At 33.6% G+C, this 18,028-nt stretch overlaps 1 protein-coding gene across 9 annotated transcripts in view; it reads left to right on the top strand.

Annotated features, from left to right (window-relative positions):
- PRKACB (protein kinase cAMP-activated catalytic subunit beta) overlaps positions 1 to 18,028 on the top strand; it is a 115,811-nt gene that overhangs the window by 90,596 nt on the left and 7,187 nt on the right. For all 9 annotated transcript variants that reach the window (XM_021096363.1, XM_021096361.1, XM_021096364.1 and 6 more), the window contains 2 exons: positions 2,302 to 2,424; positions 15,532 to 15,696. In XM_021096363.1, coding sequence (XP_020952022.1) covers positions 2,302 to 2,424; positions 15,532 to 15,696 — 288 coding nt within the window. The remainder of the gene's footprint in view (positions 1 to 2,301; positions 2,425 to 15,531; positions 15,697 to 18,028) is intronic.

Below are 18,028 nucleotides of genomic sequence, written 5' to 3'. Positions count from 1 at the left end.
TCAAATTTGGCTAACCTATAGAAGTGTTAGAATAAAATAAAAGAATTATTTCAGCTTTATTCTCATTATCTTTCATGATTTAAATCATCTATAACTATACTCTGGTTTCTCTCCAGATCATATAAATCTTTCACCTTTTTAAATCATCTATAACTTTGTCTTTTATAATCTAAATTTCATTGCTAATAACATATTTCTTCTTCAAGTGCATTTAACAAATAAGGTGTTTGTCATAAGCACCAAAACTTTAAAAAATGTGTTTATATGTATGAAGAAATATTCATTGTATGGAATCAGGAAAATACAGAAAAATAAAAATAATCAAGAAAGCTATAGTCTCACCACCCAGAGGTAGCCTTTTTAAAAACATCTTAATATATTTTCTTATGCATGTTATATCGAATGTACAATTTTGTATTCATCTTTTTTCACCTGAATGATAACAAGCCTGAAAATATAATTCTAATGGCTTATTTGAAAATGTACCATATTGTATTTTGCCACTCTTCTCTTGTCGTTGAATATTCAGGTTATTTTGTTTTTTTCTATTATAAATAACTATGAGAAACATCTTTGTGCATAAAGCCTTTTCTGTGTTTTAAATTATTTTTTAAGGTTAGATTCCTAGAAGTGGAATTACTAAGTCAGAGGGTATGAACATTTTTAAGGGTTTCAATACATATCGCCAAAGGGCTTTCCAAAAAGCTTGTAACATTTTACACTCCTCAGCAGTGTTTGAGAGTGCCTATATCAAACTTTCTGCAGCATTGGGTATTCTTTATTTTAAAAAGCATTACTAATTTGATAGGCAGTAAACAACATCTGATTATTTTAAGTCTCATGTCTTTTATTATTAGCTTTTTTAATGCTTTATAGCCATTTGGTATTTATGAATGTGTATGAATTATTAGTTCATGTCCTTAGCCCATTTATCTATTATAATTGTTTTTCTTATTGATTTGTTTTAATTTTTTATACCTAGGGTATTAAAAGCATCTAACATACTTATTATAAACAGTAGCACACAATCTGAAACATAAAACCAAAATTTAGTAAAAGGATCTGTTTGAACATTACATGTTTTCATTATAGCAAAAAATGTTGTAATTACATTACTAGGGAGTTGAGTTTAAAGAATTAAAGCACGGTTGATGCCCATTTCTATAAGCTAAACAAAGTGCTATTCCAATTATACTAGTCTCTTTTTAAAAACATACAGAAACAGGAAAGAAAAAAGAAATCTCCATATCACAGTATTATATTTTAGCCAGTAGTTTGAAAATTAAATAGCTTAAAAAGCTAAAATTTTGACAAAAGGTTGGAATATGGGGAGTGGTAAAGGTAATTAAAGAATATACCTGAGGGCAGATCAAAAGATCTGGCAAGAACTCAGCTCATTTCCTTCCATGATCAAACTGGGTTTTTTCCATAATCTTTTGTGCCAGTTGACATTGATTGTAGTTGATAACAAACTTTATATAAATATGTTAATACCTTATTCTTATTTATTTTCTTATAAATACTTCTAGATCTTAATGTTAGTAAGCTTAATATGAAAAAAACAAATCCAGTTAAGAATAGCCTTAGAATTATATACCCTTGATTTGCAGCATTCTCTTTGTACATATTATTTCCTTTATTTGATAAAGTCCTCACAGAACCCCCTGAATTAATCATCTTTCCTATATACTTTTTAGAGATGAGAAACAAAACAATAAAGTATACTTAAAGATTTACATGTGTTCGCTTCCACATTAAATGTTTAGCTTCCATAAGGTCCTATAAAGAGGATGGAATTCACTTCACAGGATGTTCACCCTCCTAATTACAAATATGTAGAGTATTTTGAAGTTAATTCCACTATTTATTATGAAGTACATCAACTCTTTCATTTCAGAACATTTGACCTTTCTAAGTATTTTCTAGAAAACCTGATTCATAAGATTATGGAACTAGAATGGGCTATAAGAGGTAATTTGGTCCAACTCCCTTCCTATTGTTGAACAACACTGCTATCCCAGTTAAAAGGGCATATTTTATTGTCTATAATATTCTTAATTATTTTTAGGAAAAAATTTAATAATATTTTCCTACTATCTAATCTCAGTATCTGGAAGTTCTCCCCTTTGTTTAATTCAAATCTGACCTGATACATTGTGTTTTTTATTTCATCCTGCATAACTACTCAGAACCTATTTTTAAAATTTCATGTGTTTGAAGATTATTTTGAAATAATTTATGATATTCATTCTCTTCTGAGTGAGTTAAGTAATAACAGACGTTTGTGTTGGTTTACTTTAGGGCTACAATAAGGCAGTGGATTGGTGGGCATTAGGAGTATTAATCTATGAGATGGCAGCTGGCTACCCCCCATTCTTTGCAGACCAACCCATTCAGATCTATGAAAAGATTGTTTCTGGAAAAGTAAGTAATACAATTTATTATTTCTTGATTATTCATTATTTCTATACATGAATTTTAAGCTTTGTACATTGAATCCATTTGATATCATCAGAATATTGTCCTAAATTGGGAATAATACAGAAATACCCATAGTTGCTGCCCTTTTTTCTAATACTTATGGAAGATAACAGCATAAATACCAAATCATTGAAGTCTCTTATGTAAAAAAGGGCAGTTTTACAAACATGTTAGCAAAATAATAAAGCAATTTCCATTTTTAGCATTTTTATCCTTATAAAACACAAAATCATAGCCCTAACTCTTCCATATTTCTTCAAACAAATAAAAATTGTTAGTTATTTCATGTGGAAATCTACGTAGAGAGGTTTTGGGGCTGTTTTTATATGTCCTGGCTTTTTTAGACTTATTGTTTAAATTATGTCAAACAGCATGAAATTGGAAGTAAATATAGAATAGATAAACCTTTTTAAGATGGGAATTCATAGAAATGATGTAAACAGTTGTTCATTTAATGTGATTATAATTGCAATCGATCTTTAGTAAATATGGGAATAACATTAATTTTCTTAAATTTGAGTAGATTTACTATGTCAGAGTACTTTACATTTTGTAATTACTCCACGAAGCTTCCTTCTTTTGCATTTATAATCTCTAATTTTGTTTCCAAGAATATTTTGTTTAAAATTAACCATTTAGAGTTCCATTGTGGCTCAGTGGTAACAACCCAACTAGTATCCTTAAGGACACAGGTTCAATCCCTGGCTAGGTTAAGAATCCAGCGTTGCTGTGAGCTGTGGTATAGGTCACAGACATGGCTCAGATCTGGCATTTCTATGTCTGTGGCATAGGCTGGCAGCTGCAACTCTGATTCCACTCCTAGCCTGGGAACTTCCATATGCTGTGGGTACAGCCCTAAAAAGCAAAAATAAATAAATAGCAAAAAAACTAAAAAATAAAAATTTTAAAAATAAAGTTGACCATTCACTCTTGCCTTAACTCATGCCTCAGATGCATTTTTAAAATGCTACAATTTTAATAGAGATGAGCCTGATTCTGCTTACCACATAGGAGAGAAACAGTAGACTTTCAAAAATGTGTGGAAGGCCTTCTATACATTTATGACAAAGTTCATGGGAAGGGATATTTTCCTTATTTTTTCTTTGTCCCATTCCTGCATGTTGTACCCTCTATTAGTTTGTCTTTTTTTGGGGGGAGGGATCACATAACATCAATATTGACATGACCTTACCCTAAAATGTGATGTAGTTGACATTTATGTATTTTGTAGCCTTCTAAGACATAAGCCTACTCAACCTAAAGAAAGGAGATAGGGGAAAAAAATCTATCTATTTGTATCTCAACCAGATTTATGCTCTGCATTTAGTATGAAAGCTAAGCCTTAGCATTTGAACTTGAAATTTATAGTTTCAGCTCTTCGCAAGGTAGCCTGAATATCCGTAATGTAGTAAATTATCTTTTTTACCAAGACCTAAATTTAAATTATGGATGCTGCATGGCTGGGCTATAGGAGCAAGATACCAATAGAATAAGTCTGTCCAGCTACCTAGAATCTACATCTCAGCATGTTATTTTTCCATATCTCATAGTGCTTATGCAGTCTACAGGGATCACTATTTTCAGTTATATTTTACTGCATTTTATGGTATTTACAACTAGGGGACTAAACTAAAGAACATATACTTCAACCATGTCAAAGGCAAAAAATAAATACCTCTTCCAGACACCTAAGCTAGGTTTTTAAAGATTTTTACTAAGATAATACAGAAAGACAGAATGAAGTATTTAGCAGTATTTAGGTAATTAAGTATTACTGCCCTTGCAGTTTTCTTATCTTTGTAATTGTTTTCACCCAGCAGAATATTAAGGTCACAGTTAAAGAACTTTTGAGATGAACAAAACAAAAAATCAAGAAAAATTAATAGAGAAGGAAGTGATTTATTTTTTAGGAATTCGAGAAGTGATTACGTAAAATCCTGAAAAAATAAGAACCAGAGGTCATATGAAGAATGATGAGAAAACTGAAATACTTTTAAATCACTTAATGGGAGAAGCACATTTTACTAATACAAAGACTAAAAATATATAAATTATAGTAATAGTTCTGAATAATTTAATTACAGGCAATTACAAAGTTCCTGAATCATTACTCTATTACTTTAATTTATACTTAACTTCATAGGAGGAATCAAATTTTCTGACAAGGATGCTATCATAATTAAATTTTATTTACTTTGAAAAATTGCTGTAGTTAAAATTAATATATCATCATTTGTATGAACCGGCCTCTGTTTGCCAGTCGTTTTATATTGTATAAAAGTTTTTTTAGCTGTTTATGAATAAGTTTTCATTTCATATCAAACTTTAACATTTAGGATCCATTTAGGATGCTTAAAATTTAAACCTACATCTATTCTAATATTATAACTGTTTAAATCCTAGCCACCTTAGAAGAGTAGCAACAAAATTTTATCATATCACAGTATCTGATATTTTTTAATTTATTTAGAAATCATTTTTAACTAAACAATTGTTTTTCACTAAAGATGTTTTTAGCTATAGATGAAAAATTCTCTCTCTCTGTATTAGAAGTAAAGTTATTTTCATTCCTTGTTCTCTTTATTGCTTTACAGTAGAACTCTTGAAAGCAAAATATTATCATTGTGACCTCTAGGATCCGTATTATGTGAATACAAAATCATATTCGCAGTTCCCATTGTGGCTCAGTGGAAACGAATCTAACTAGGAACCATGAGATTACAGGTTCAATCCCTGTCCTCACTTCAGTGGGTTAAGGATCCGGTGTTGCCATGAGCGGTGGTATAGGTCGCAGACACGGTTTAGATCTGACATTGCTGTGGCTATACGGTGGCATAGGCTGGCAGCTATACCTCGGATTCGACCCCTAGCCTGGGAACCTCCATGTGCCGTGGGTGCGGTCCTAAAAATCATAAAATCATATTCATCATTTCCCAATAAAGCCATCTGTTTCAGCACTCAAGTCTAAACTAGAAGGTTATCTCCGTCCATATTACGAAGTTTCATTGTCTCTCTGGTTAAGAGCTAAAAGTCAAATTGAAGACTATTTTGATTTTAAATTTTTTAATTATTCAAGTCATTGAAAATCTAGTTTTGGGCTAATGGAGCCTATATTTAAAATTTTAATGGTTTTAATGATACCAAATAAGATTTAAAAATATACTTTTCATTGAGAATTGTTTTTCTGATTTTTTTAAAAAGCATGCTATTTTATGAAACACTATTTTATGTTGATTATATTTTCTGAAACCATGTTTTAAAGATTAACTTATCAAAGTTAAAATTAAATGTATTATGAAGTGATTAATTCACTTAAACATGTATATTTGAACATTAGATGGTTACATTCTTTCTCGATTTACAATATTTTAACTCTAGTATTTTTTAAATGCACAGAAAGATGATCAATCAGCTTGTTAGAGTCTCTCCTACACATATTTGCCTTTAAAAAACAGAGGAGGTGGTGTTTAAATGTCAAATTATTCATGCAGTATTAAGGTTCAGGTTTAGAAATGCATAGTTGACAGAAAAGTCTTGTAATTCCTGCATTAACTATGCCTCATCCTAGCAATGCATTTGCCTAGTTTCTGTATATAGTCTTTAAATTTCATACTTTAGGACTATATACTCTATGCTAAGAATCAGTTATGGTTTTCAGCAACTCTATCTGGCTGCATTACTCTTGGAGATACAAAGTTAACCTTGTGTTCAAAAATGATATTTGCAGATAAGGTGACAGGCAAGTAACAGCTGTGTTGAAACCTTAGAATTTTTGATTTGTATAATTTAAAAAATTCTTGGCTGCATTATATATGAAGTAAATATCATTCCTATTTCTAAGGAGCACCAAAAATGTACAAGGAGACACTATATAAAACAAGTTGTAAATGTATGTGTATAGACTGATCAAAGAGTTGGTTAATTTCTTCCTGAAGGGCAGTCCACATTCACATGAAGGGTAGTTGATTAGCAGCTATTACATTCTATGTCCAGAGTCCCCAGAACCATTCCCAGATTAGGTGATTCACTGGGAAGACTCAAAAAATTCAACATATAATGATACTCAAGAAACAAATGCCTTACGTTGTGACAGGTACCTTCATTGTAATGTACTTACAAGAAAAGAATAGAGCAAAATCAGCAAGGGAAAGGAACATGGGGGCAATGTCCAGAGGAAACTGGGACAAGCTCTCAAGAGTACCTCAAATCAAAACTACAATACAGTATCACATCATACCAGTCATTAATGGCCATCATTAAAAAGTTTAAAAATAATAAATGCTGGAGAGGGTGTGGAGAAAAAGGAACCCTACCATGCTGTTGGTGGGAATATAAATTGACACAGACACTGTGGAGAGCAGTATGGAGATACCTTAAAAAACTAAAAACAGAGTTACCATATGACCCTGCAATCCCACTCCTGTACATATATCTGGAGAAAACTGTAACTTGAAAAGATACATGCACCGCAGTGTTCATGGCAGCACTGTTTAAAGCAGCAAAGACATGAATGCAGTCTAAATGTCCATCAGTAGGTGAATGGATAAAGAAGATGCAGTATGTGTGTACACACATGTGCGTGTGCAGAGTGGAATATTACTTAGCCATAAAAAGGAATGAAATAATGCCATTTGCAGCAACATCGGTGGACCTAGAGATTATTATATGAAGTCAGAGAAAGACAGATAACATATAGTATCAATTATATGTGGAATCTTAAAAAAATGATACAAATGAACTTACTTACAAAACAGAAATTGACTCACAGACAGAGAACGAATTTATGGTTACCAAAGGGGATAGCAGGGGAAAGGAGAGATAAATTAGGAGTTTGAGATTAACGTATACAGACTATTACATATAAAATAAATAACAAGAACCTACTGTATACCACAGAGAACTATAGTTAATATCTTGTAATAACTTATAATGGAAACACATCTGAAAAAGATAGATATATACAAGTACATGTGACTAAATCACTCTGCATTATACACCTGAAACTACACAACATTGTAAATTAACTCTAGTTCAATTTTTAAAATGGTTTAATAAAAAAAAAAAAAGAAAGCAAGTTACTTAAAAAAGAAAACGTACTCTCCCAAAGGAATCACAAGGGACACACTTTATTCCTCCAGCAAAAAAAAATTTAACATGGATGAAATGTTGTCTACCAGGGAAACATGGTAAAGACTCAGTGCCCAAGGATTTTATTCAGATCGCATATGCACTCTCTACCTAGCACATGCCAAAATCCAAGACTCCCAGAACAAAAGCAGATGTTCAGCATAAAACCATGTTGTTTATATCAACAGGGTAGCTTCAGTGAGCAACTCATGTCATTTAGAGAAGTTTCTTTTCAATGTCTAGAATTGTTATCATTCAAGTTTCCAGATACCTGCCAAGAGCCAAATGTGCAGGCAGGCCTTCCTTAAGGGTAGTAGTCACAGGCCTGCTATATTATCTCTCTTCTGTATACTCCTAAATAACACACACATATGCAGATAACACCAGTACACTTTTTATTAATTATTGTTAATAAAAAGATACCATTTATTAATTATTATTAATAAAAAGATACCATTATAAAAGATACCATTATTAATACTTTTTGAGAAATTGAAATGCCATTTTCTATTTGGCTATGGCTGTGGTTAAAGAGAATTAGAGTATTCAATTGTTATTTTCATAAAATAGAAAAGCAGTTACACCATTTGAGTAATATTCAGGGCCACTTTTTAATGCCTTGCTATGGACATTTAAAATTCTTCTTAATACCTGCATTGTAACAGTCCTTACTCTAGGGGTCCTGTGGGCAAATAGTTGCAACTTGTTTTGCAAGGCATGGAATAAGGATGGGGTGGATAATGCCTTCTGCAGACCTCTTGATTCATTATCATCTACTCACTGTTTCTGCATAGGTAAGAGAACAGATCACAGAGCCCACAATCACAGTACTAATATTTATGCTTTTAATGATGCAGATGTTTCTTTCAATATGTAGGATCCATGTTGATTAGTTTCCCCAGGTCCTAAGAGATGGTGTGGAGCTTAGTACCATATCTATTAGAAAGCCAAATGTAGAGTTTCCATCGTGGCGCGGTGGAAACGAATCCGACTAGTATCCCTGAGGATGCGGGTTCAATTCCTGGCCTCACTCAGTGGGTCAGCGATCTGGCGTTGCCGTGAGCTGTGGTGTAGGTCATAGACGCGGCTCAGATCTGGCGTTGCTGTGGATGTGGCATAGGCCAGCAGCTATGGCTCCAATTTGACCCCTAGCCTAGGAACTTCTATATGCCATGGGTGTGACCCTAAAAAGCAAAAAAAAAAAAAAAAAAAAAAAAAAGCCAAATGTATGAAAAGTTGTTTGTTAGGTCTTCTTTTTTTTTTCTTTTTTTGGCTTTTTTGGGCCACACCCTCGGCATGTGGGAGTTCCCAGGCTAGGGGTCAAATTGGAGCTGTAGTCGCTGGCCTACACCACAGCCACAGCAAAGCAAGATCCGAGCCATGTCTGGACCTACACCACAGCTCACAGCAATGCTGGATCCTTAACCCACTGAGCAAGGCCAGGGATTGAGCCTGCATCCTCATGGATGCTAGTCAGATTCATTTGTGCTAAGCCACAACAGGACCTCCTAGTTCATGAATTTAAATCACCTGGTATGGATAGTATAACAACATGCACTAGTATGCTTTTGGGATATAAGTTCTTAAGTTTTTAGAAAGTGGCGGTTACTCCTAAAACCAGAATGTACAAGATATTATAACTGGTGCTGAAGACAGAACAAATATTCTATTGAGTTTGCTCAGTTCAGAGTGAATTTCAGAGTTGTTTTAACATATTACATAATGTAATTTGATAAAATTATTTAAGGTATCAACCATATTTATATTCTGTCCTTATAAAACAGGGTTATAGTTGTCCAATTTTCTCCTTACTCTATCAAATTTAAGTACCTTAAGGAAAAAAAAATGTGTGTTTTACAAATTTAACAGGTGCAGCATGAGACAAGAGAAGAAGAAATTCTTATGCTCTCCAGTGACTTTTCCAACACACAGTATCCTTGGGTAGTCTGGAAACATAATGATAGATAATGCTGACATCCTAATTCCTACTTTGATTCAAAAATTCAACTTCAGATCATTAAAATGCTATTCTAATGAAAAGATTGAAAAAATGAAATGTATTGAATTAGTACCTACAAGATACTAGCAAATATGCAAGGCAATTTCATAAAAGCTACCTAATTTCTTTTCATACCTGCCCAGTGAAGTGTATTCTTATCATTTTACAGATGAGGCAAGTGAAACTCAGAAAAGTGAAAGAGTTTGCCCTAAAGCATAGAGCATCTATGTAAGTGGAGTTGGGATTGGAACCAGGTACTTTTTTTACTAAAGAAATAGCTTAGTAGAATTTTCGAGATGACAAGAATGTTCATTTTTAGTTTAACTTCCTTATCCTTATGCCCAAAGACAAAAGTGAGTTTGTGGCAAAATAAGAAATAGAATCTAGTTCTGTGGTTCATTCATTTCTCCTCCACTTGGCTTCAGTGATTATCTTATTTTTATTCTTGAATTACCAATCTTTCCTTTTAAATCTCTTTGGCTTGGTCCTATTTCCTTTCTTTCCTCCATTGGTGGTCTTATTCAGTCTTGGGAATTTTAATGCTAGCTGACAATTCTCAAATTAGTTTTTTCTATCCATACATGACTCATGAATTGCAGGCCTTTGTATCCAACTTCCTCCCTGATGTCTCCACTCAGATGTCTAATAAATATCTCAGATTCAGCGTAAAACTGACAGCTTTTTGTTTTCCTTAGCACATCTGTTCCTCCTACTATCTTTCTCATTTCAATTGATGGCAACGTCATCTTTTTGGTTACTCAAGCCAAAACACCCTGGAGGCCTCACTCCATAGTTGATGCACAAGTTTTTGGCTCTATCTTTAGAACATATGTGGAATTTAGCCACTTCTTACCACCTCACTGATACTCTCTTCTGAGTCACTAGAGTAGAGCTTTAAAAAACATTATCAGATCCTGTTATTCCTCTCAGAACCTTACAGTGATTCCCCATTTTCTAAAGAGTGAAAAATTAAAGTCTTTACAATGCAAAATTTTGTGAGGAATGGGATGACAGCATTTTAAAAGGGTCACTTTTGTTGCTAAGTTATTGTTTATTCTTTCTTGATAGGATATAAACACCGGAGTCAGGAATCTTCATCTCATTTTGGCTTACTATTATATCCTAAGCATATCGGTGTCTGGAACACAGATGGTATTTAACCGGTGTTTGTTAAATTTAAATTCATGCATTCATTAAGTATTTATTAAGCTCATGGTATATGACAGACCAGCACTGGATATAGCAAATCATTTGTAGTCTCTGCCTTCATGAAGAGATAAAGCAAATCAGATGTGGCCTCTGCTTTCATGAAATAGATGCCCACTCTCAGAGCTACTGATTCAGTTGGTCTTCTGTGTATTCCAAACATCTGTATTTTTTAAATTATTACAGATGATTTTAATACACATGTGTTGAAAGCTAGTTGTGTGTGTCTGTAACTCAATGTAGAAATAGATTTATTCTCAAGAATACATCATTAGGAAACTCAGAGTAACTAGGTCTCTAAAGGTGAAAAAGAATCCTAAACAGGAAATATTAGGGGGGAAAAGAACCAATAAACACTCTAGGGAGTATGTATTGCCCAAACACCCCTTTCATGGTAAATAATGCCTGTTTCCAATAACCTTATCACTCAGATCTACTGATTTAATGGAGTTAGATGGTTTCTTTTCCTCTTTTCCACATCTAGCTTTTTACATCTTCTTTCACTTTTTTTTTTTTTCACCCTATTATGGACTGCATAAAAATGTAGGAGTTTGGATAATTGAGTTGTTTTCTCAACTATGAAGCCGACTGAGGTGGTTGTCTCACTGGAGCTTAGGTTCCATACACACACACACACACACACACACACACACACACACACACATACATACATATATATACATATATGTATATTTAAAACATATGTATATATTTTTTAAAAAGGTTCTTATATTTAAAATGAAGGTTTAGACTAAGTTAAGCTCCCTCTAGAGCTTAGTGTTTTAGCTGCAGTATGCTAGAATTCTGATTTTACTTTTTACATTTACAGAAGCAATAATTGATAATAGTGATAGGAACAATACAGTATCAAAACTTGATACAGTTTTGAAGGAAAAGTTAATTTTTCACATTATGTAAGTCTTTGGTATTTTCAGGTTAGCATACTATAAAGATCTTGCACTTAAAATGTAATTTTGTTTAAGTTATTTTCTGTTTTTTGCTAATCTCAGTTAATAAATCAACACAGCTCTTTGGAAAGTTCAGTCAGTAAAGAAACTGCAGTTCTGATTATATTTCAGAACAGTCGTGAAAAAAATACTTTCTTTTTTTGTGGTGGAAAAATTAGTTTATTTATTAGGAAATATAAATCACTATTCATTACATTTTATATGTAACCTTCTTTGTCCTGAGAAAATAAAAGCCAAATGGTTTTGTAGCTTTAACTATTGCTTTTGATGGCTGCTCCTAGTTAGAGCACAGCAACTGTTTCTAAGTGCTTGCTTACATGTGATTTTTGGTTTTTCTTTTTTGGTTGGTTGTTTGTTTGCTTGCTTTTATTTTCCCACTGTACAGCAAGGGGATCAAGTTATCCTTACATGTATACATTACAATTACTTTTTTTCCCCACCCTTTGTTCTGTTGCAACATGAGCATCTAGACATAATTCTCAATGCTACTCAGCAGGAAAAAAAATACTTTCACAGTGATTCTCATTATTTCTTCTCCCATATACTTTAAGGATATGACAGATTTCCATCATTAACATGGCTTACTATGAGGTTGTGGGTGACCTATGATGGTCTCAGGGGAAGATGTGGAGGTGAGGAGAACATGTCTAGAATTTGAAAACATTCCCAGATGATTCTGATAGCTACCATTATAATCATCTACCACCACTCACCATTTGAGAATCATAGTTCTGAGGATTAAACAGATAAACACACTCATTAAGTAATTCAAGTCCATCACTTTCTCTGCATTCCAAAATAAAGAACTACTTTATGCACATATAATCTTTATCCATGCACTGCCATGGATAATTTATATGTACCACCCTACTACCAATCTGAACATCGTGAAGGGGAGAATAACTGACACATTATATTGAGCAGTTAATGCAGACTCTATTCTAAATGAAGATAAGTCTGCTTCAAATAAGTTATTTCTTTGAATTCTAAACAATGAACATAACCATTGTATAAAAAATCATGGTATTTTTAAAGTAGATAGTGTGCCTTAGAATACCCTATGTTCTCTAGTGTTTATTCAAAGTAGGGTAAATGAGGAGATGTGTAGCAAATATTTTTAAGGTGAAAATTTCAGTCTTTTTAAAGGTTCCTGAAGTTAAGAGTATACACCCTAGAGTCAGAATATCTGGTTTGGAATGATAGCTCTACCACTTATTAGCTCTGTAATCTTGGGCAGATTACTTAATCTCTGTAGGTCTCAATTCCATAGCCTATAAAATGGGGATAATGATCATACTTAGGTTGGTGTTGTTTTGGATTTTATGAACCAGTGCATGTAAACTGTTTAGCACAGTGCCTAATTTCTCATAAGCCATTGTGTCAAAAGCAAAAACTAGAGAGGGTGGTAGTTCACTTTTTTTTTTTCCTAAGAACATAAAACCTCATAATCTATAATAATACAGGCTTGGCAAAATGAGGTTTTTAGTTACTAATTTATATGAGTTAACCCCCAAACTTGGTCATTCATTAGCTTAAACTTTCAAATGGTCTTTGGTTGCTTAACACAAGTGTTTGTTTTACTCTGGCATGATGGTGATTTTCATTTATTACTTACACTAAAATTGTTTTTTGGCGTGTCCCTAGCAGAAAAAATAAAACTTCTGCATCAAGTAGTACACAGAGTTGCAAATAGTGCTTCTCAAGCTTTCATGTTGAGATGAATCACTTGCAGATAGAAGCTCAGATTTTCAGGCCCAATGCCATTATTATCTGAATTCAGCCCCAGGAATCTGCATCTTTATCCTCTGCTTCCCTGTTGATTTCAATGAAAGCAGTCCTTAGGCTGACCCTTTGAGAAATATTTATTTACAGAATAGCATGAGAGTGGCAGTCAGAAGACTATGGTTATGAACCTGGCATTACTATAGATTTCCAGCTTTGCATGCTAATGGTTTTTTGTTTTTTGTTGGTTTTGGGGGGGGGGTTGTTTGTTTGTTTGTTTGCTTTTTATGGCCACACCCATAGGGCATATGGAAGTTCCTAGGCTAGGGGTCAAATCAGAGCTGCAGCTCCCAGCCTATGCCACAGAAACGTGGGATTTAAGCCACTTCTGTGACCTACACCACAGTTCATGGCAACACTGGATCCTTTACCCACTGAGTGAGGCCAGGGATCAAACCCACATCCTCATGGATACTAGTTAGGCTCATTACCACTGAGCCACAATGGGAACTCCTGCATGTTAATGATTTAACTTTTACTTTGAGACCCGTGAGAATGTATGTCAAGTATGTGAACTTTTCCAAAGTCAGAATATAAATTAAGAAGTTCTGTATGTTTGGAAACAGTATAATAAAGAGCAAAATTCATGAGGCTAGGAATTATAAAACTAGATTTCTAGCCTCAGCTCTGCCACTTTATAATATGACTCAATAAGGTATGTAATGTTTCTGAATCTTTCTCCAGCTTTAGAACAGAGTTAATACCATATTCAGCAACTATGTCATATCCAACTAGGATGTAAGTACCAAAATATCAGAAACTGTCTATTTTTATTCACTGATATACATATCAGTGAATAAAATATATATATATATGTATATACAGCACCTGTAATAGTGCCCAGTACATAGTAGATGCTCTGTAAATAATTGTCAGATGGATGGATGAACCACATTATTTGAAGTGATCTAATAAATCCTGGGAATAAAAACCCCAAAATGGCAGTGCCTTCCCTCCAGAAGCTCACAGGTTAAGCAAGACAGACATGCACAAATAGTTAAATGAATAATGCGTTGTAAAGATCACCTGAGATAATGTAGTATGCACAGTGCAAGTTATAAGGTGATGGTGGCACTTGTACAGAACCAAAGAAAGAATGCAACAAGTTCAGAAACGGATGTGTTAACCCTTTAAAGCATTTCTTCAGAGACCTGTGGTCAGTTTGAAGTTACTCTAGAGAATAGTGTTTGTCTTTAGGGAAGGTAGGAACCCGAAATGGGGCCTAGTTGTCCACGATAGGAAAATGGGATTAAATGAAAGTGCATGTGCTCACACACATATAGATAAATGAATATCTTCAGTTATTTGGGGTTTTGTTTTTAAGACTGGGGCCAGTCAACTATTTGTAAGGTCTTTACAATTTAAAAGGTTGGCAATGCTTTTAAATCAATCTAAGTCATTTTTGTGCTACTGCAAATAGAATTATGCTTAAAAGTCACTCACGAGTAAACGTGGTTTCCTATGCTAGGAAATTCAGTGTGGGTTTTTAGTCATCATTTTTAGACTTCCTTTTTGATCATTTTTCAAAACTGCATACTGATCTCTTTTATATGCTGCTATTTCTATTTGAATTGCAAGTTTAAATTTGTATGTCTCTAAGACAAAGTTTTATAATGTGGGGTCCAAGGCGGGGGGGTCTCTCTTGAAGATGTGTAAACCTTCTGCTATTGCTAGAAAAGTTCTGTACTTATGCACATTTTTCTGGAGACGGGTCCATGTTCTTAAAGAGGGTTCATGACCAAAATAAGGTTCCAAGAAGACGGTTTCAGTTCATTCACTCAAATAATTATCTTTTTTAAAGACGTCTATGGAGACTAAAGTATGTCGTTAAAAGTATTTGAAGGTCATCACTACATATTTTAGTTTATATGTCCTCTCATTAAAAATAAATAAATAAAACCTTTCTGAAGTCAAAACAAAATATCTTGAGTCTAAGAATGTGTGTTTACCATATGGTCTGTTTTGCAGGTCCGATTCCCATCGCATTTCAGCTCAGATCTCAAGGACCTTCTAAGGAACCTACTGCAGGTGGATTTGACGAAGCGGTTTGGGAATCTAAAGAATGGTGTGAGTGATATAAAAACTCACAAGTGGTTTGCCACAACAGATTGGATTGCTATTTACCAGAGGAAGGTGAGCCTTTCCTTTCCTTAATTAAAAGCTTTCAAAATTTGCTGCTTAAATTATATAGTAGTGGTATGTTCAACCTAACATATGGTTTTAATTTTTTTTTTTTTAATGGCTGCATCCACAGCATATGGTAAGTTCCCGGGCCAAGGATTGAGTCTGAGCCACATTTGTGACCTGCACTACGGCTGCAGCAACACTGGATCCTTTAACCCACTGCCATGGATCAAATCTGCACCTGTGCTGCAGTTGAATTCTTAACCCATTGTGCCAGAGTAGGAACTCCAGTTTTAGTTTTATACATTTGAATTAATCTTTTACAGGATTTAAAGAACCTTTATAGCCTACAACTTAAAAATGAGTTTTCTCGTTGAGAGAAAGGAAAGTATATATTGTATTTTGACCATCAATTGGAAAAGTTTTCGTTGTTAAATTTTTCCTACCCATGCCTCTTAACTCTTCATAATACCGTGGTAATTACATATTAGACAGTATCGTAAGGGTTTGCACTTCAAAACTGATGTGAAGTCACATTAGTAGGATCATATGTAAACAAATATATTCTCCTACCTAGAATTGGCACAGATTTAATAACTTTTAGTTGCTGGATTCATTAGATATTTTTGGTCAGTATTACTTCACCTTTGTAATAAATTGAGACATTTAAGAAAAGATTTTGCTATGCTGAAATACCTTTATCTCTCCTTTTGCATCTTAAATGCCGAATTAAAAGTAATTTGTATGAATAAAGTGTTTTCATCTTGAATATATTTCTTTCTTTTTTTCATAAACCAAAACGTAATGTTTTGGAAATTTGCCACATTTAATAATACCGTGCAGCCACATGAGTGAATTTCCTTAGGGGAAAAAATGTAAATGCTCTAATTATTAACAGCACATTTTTTCTAATTTATATTTTTATAAAGATTTTTTAAAAAACATTAAAATGATTTTTAAATCCAGCAAATAGAAAATAGAGCAAGACCAAAACAATGTGAGTGCAGTATAGGCTTTTGCATCTCAAAGAGTGTCTCAAAACTCTCTAACCATTAAATTCATGAAACATGGCTGTTAGCATCATTATCTCAACTGGATGGATATGTTAGGTAGTCAAGAACAAGAACCAAAGCAATTTAAAGTAGATGTTAGATCTAGTAAATAAATAATTTCATATTTTCATATTTTTTCTAAATTTCCCAGCACCAGTGTAGTACTTTGTAATTAATAAAAGCCGTTCTATAACCTCTCATTTTAATCTTTGAAGTAATCCTGTGAGATAGATGGTATCATTTTCCCCATTTTACTGATAAGAAATTTGGCTCAGAAAGGTTAACTACTTTAAACAATCATACAGCTGCTAAATAATGCCTGTATTTGATTCTGGCTTTTTCAGCTTCCCAATTCCAGGATCATATTACCCCTTTAAAGATCTTTTAACATGGTTATTAAAAATGAAGCTCTCAAACACTGAACATTACATTGTTTCATAAGATATTCATAGATTCCTATTATCTGCCTAACTCTTATGCTTTGAGCATTTCGGGAGTAGGAAGACTCTGCCTCAGAAGGCAGCAAAGAAAGAGCATGAACTCTTGGTCTGAATCCCAGATCAGCCAAGCATTAGCGGTTGAAATTGCAGGCAAATAATTTAACCACCAGATTTCTCATCTTTAAAATATGGGTTAAGGTGGAGAATGCAAAATGAAGAAGAGTTTGAAGAGAAATATTAAATAGATTGGTCTAGGCTCTGGTTTTCTTTCTGGTGGAGATGTGTTTCGCATACTTAGAATCAGGTAATTTGTTAAGTAAATAGATTTGAAATCATCATAATCCCATCATCCCAACAGCACCTCTGTTGACATTTGACATATTTACTTTTTTTCTGTGCTCTTCATCACTACAGTCCATTCCCATGACTTCAGTGACCACCTAAGATCTATTTCCTCCAACCCTGCACTGCCCCCTCAGCTTCAGACCATTACATCACAATTTCCACCTACTACAAAATTCTTTTGGGTGACTTATCTAATCTACATTTTCTCTTAGTGCTTTTTGATCTAACTTGTTTTTGTTGTTCTTGTTTAATAATTGTCAAATTATCCTCTCAGTGTATTTTGAACACTTATCTGGCCCTTTATTTGAAACTCTACCCTTCCCAATACTGAATTATCATATACTTCAGTCTTGTATCTGAACTTCATTTTTATGAGCTCTTTTTGCCTGGTCTTGTGCTGTGCGCCACACCATTTTATATAGCTTTATAATGTGTGTTTTTTATTTCATTTTAAAACATATATTTAATGTGTGGAATCCTTATAAATATTTATGAAAAATACAT

The sequence above is a fragment of the Sus scrofa genome, chromosome 6, assembly GCF_000003025.6.
Source record: "Sus scrofa isolate TJ Tabasco breed Duroc chromosome 6, Sscrofa11.1, whole genome shotgun sequence".
Classification (NCBI taxonomy): Eukaryota; Metazoa; Chordata; class Mammalia; order Artiodactyla; family Suidae; genus Sus; species Sus scrofa.
Note: the sequence above shows the minus strand (reverse complement) of the source record. Positions and strands in the feature narration are given on the sequence as shown.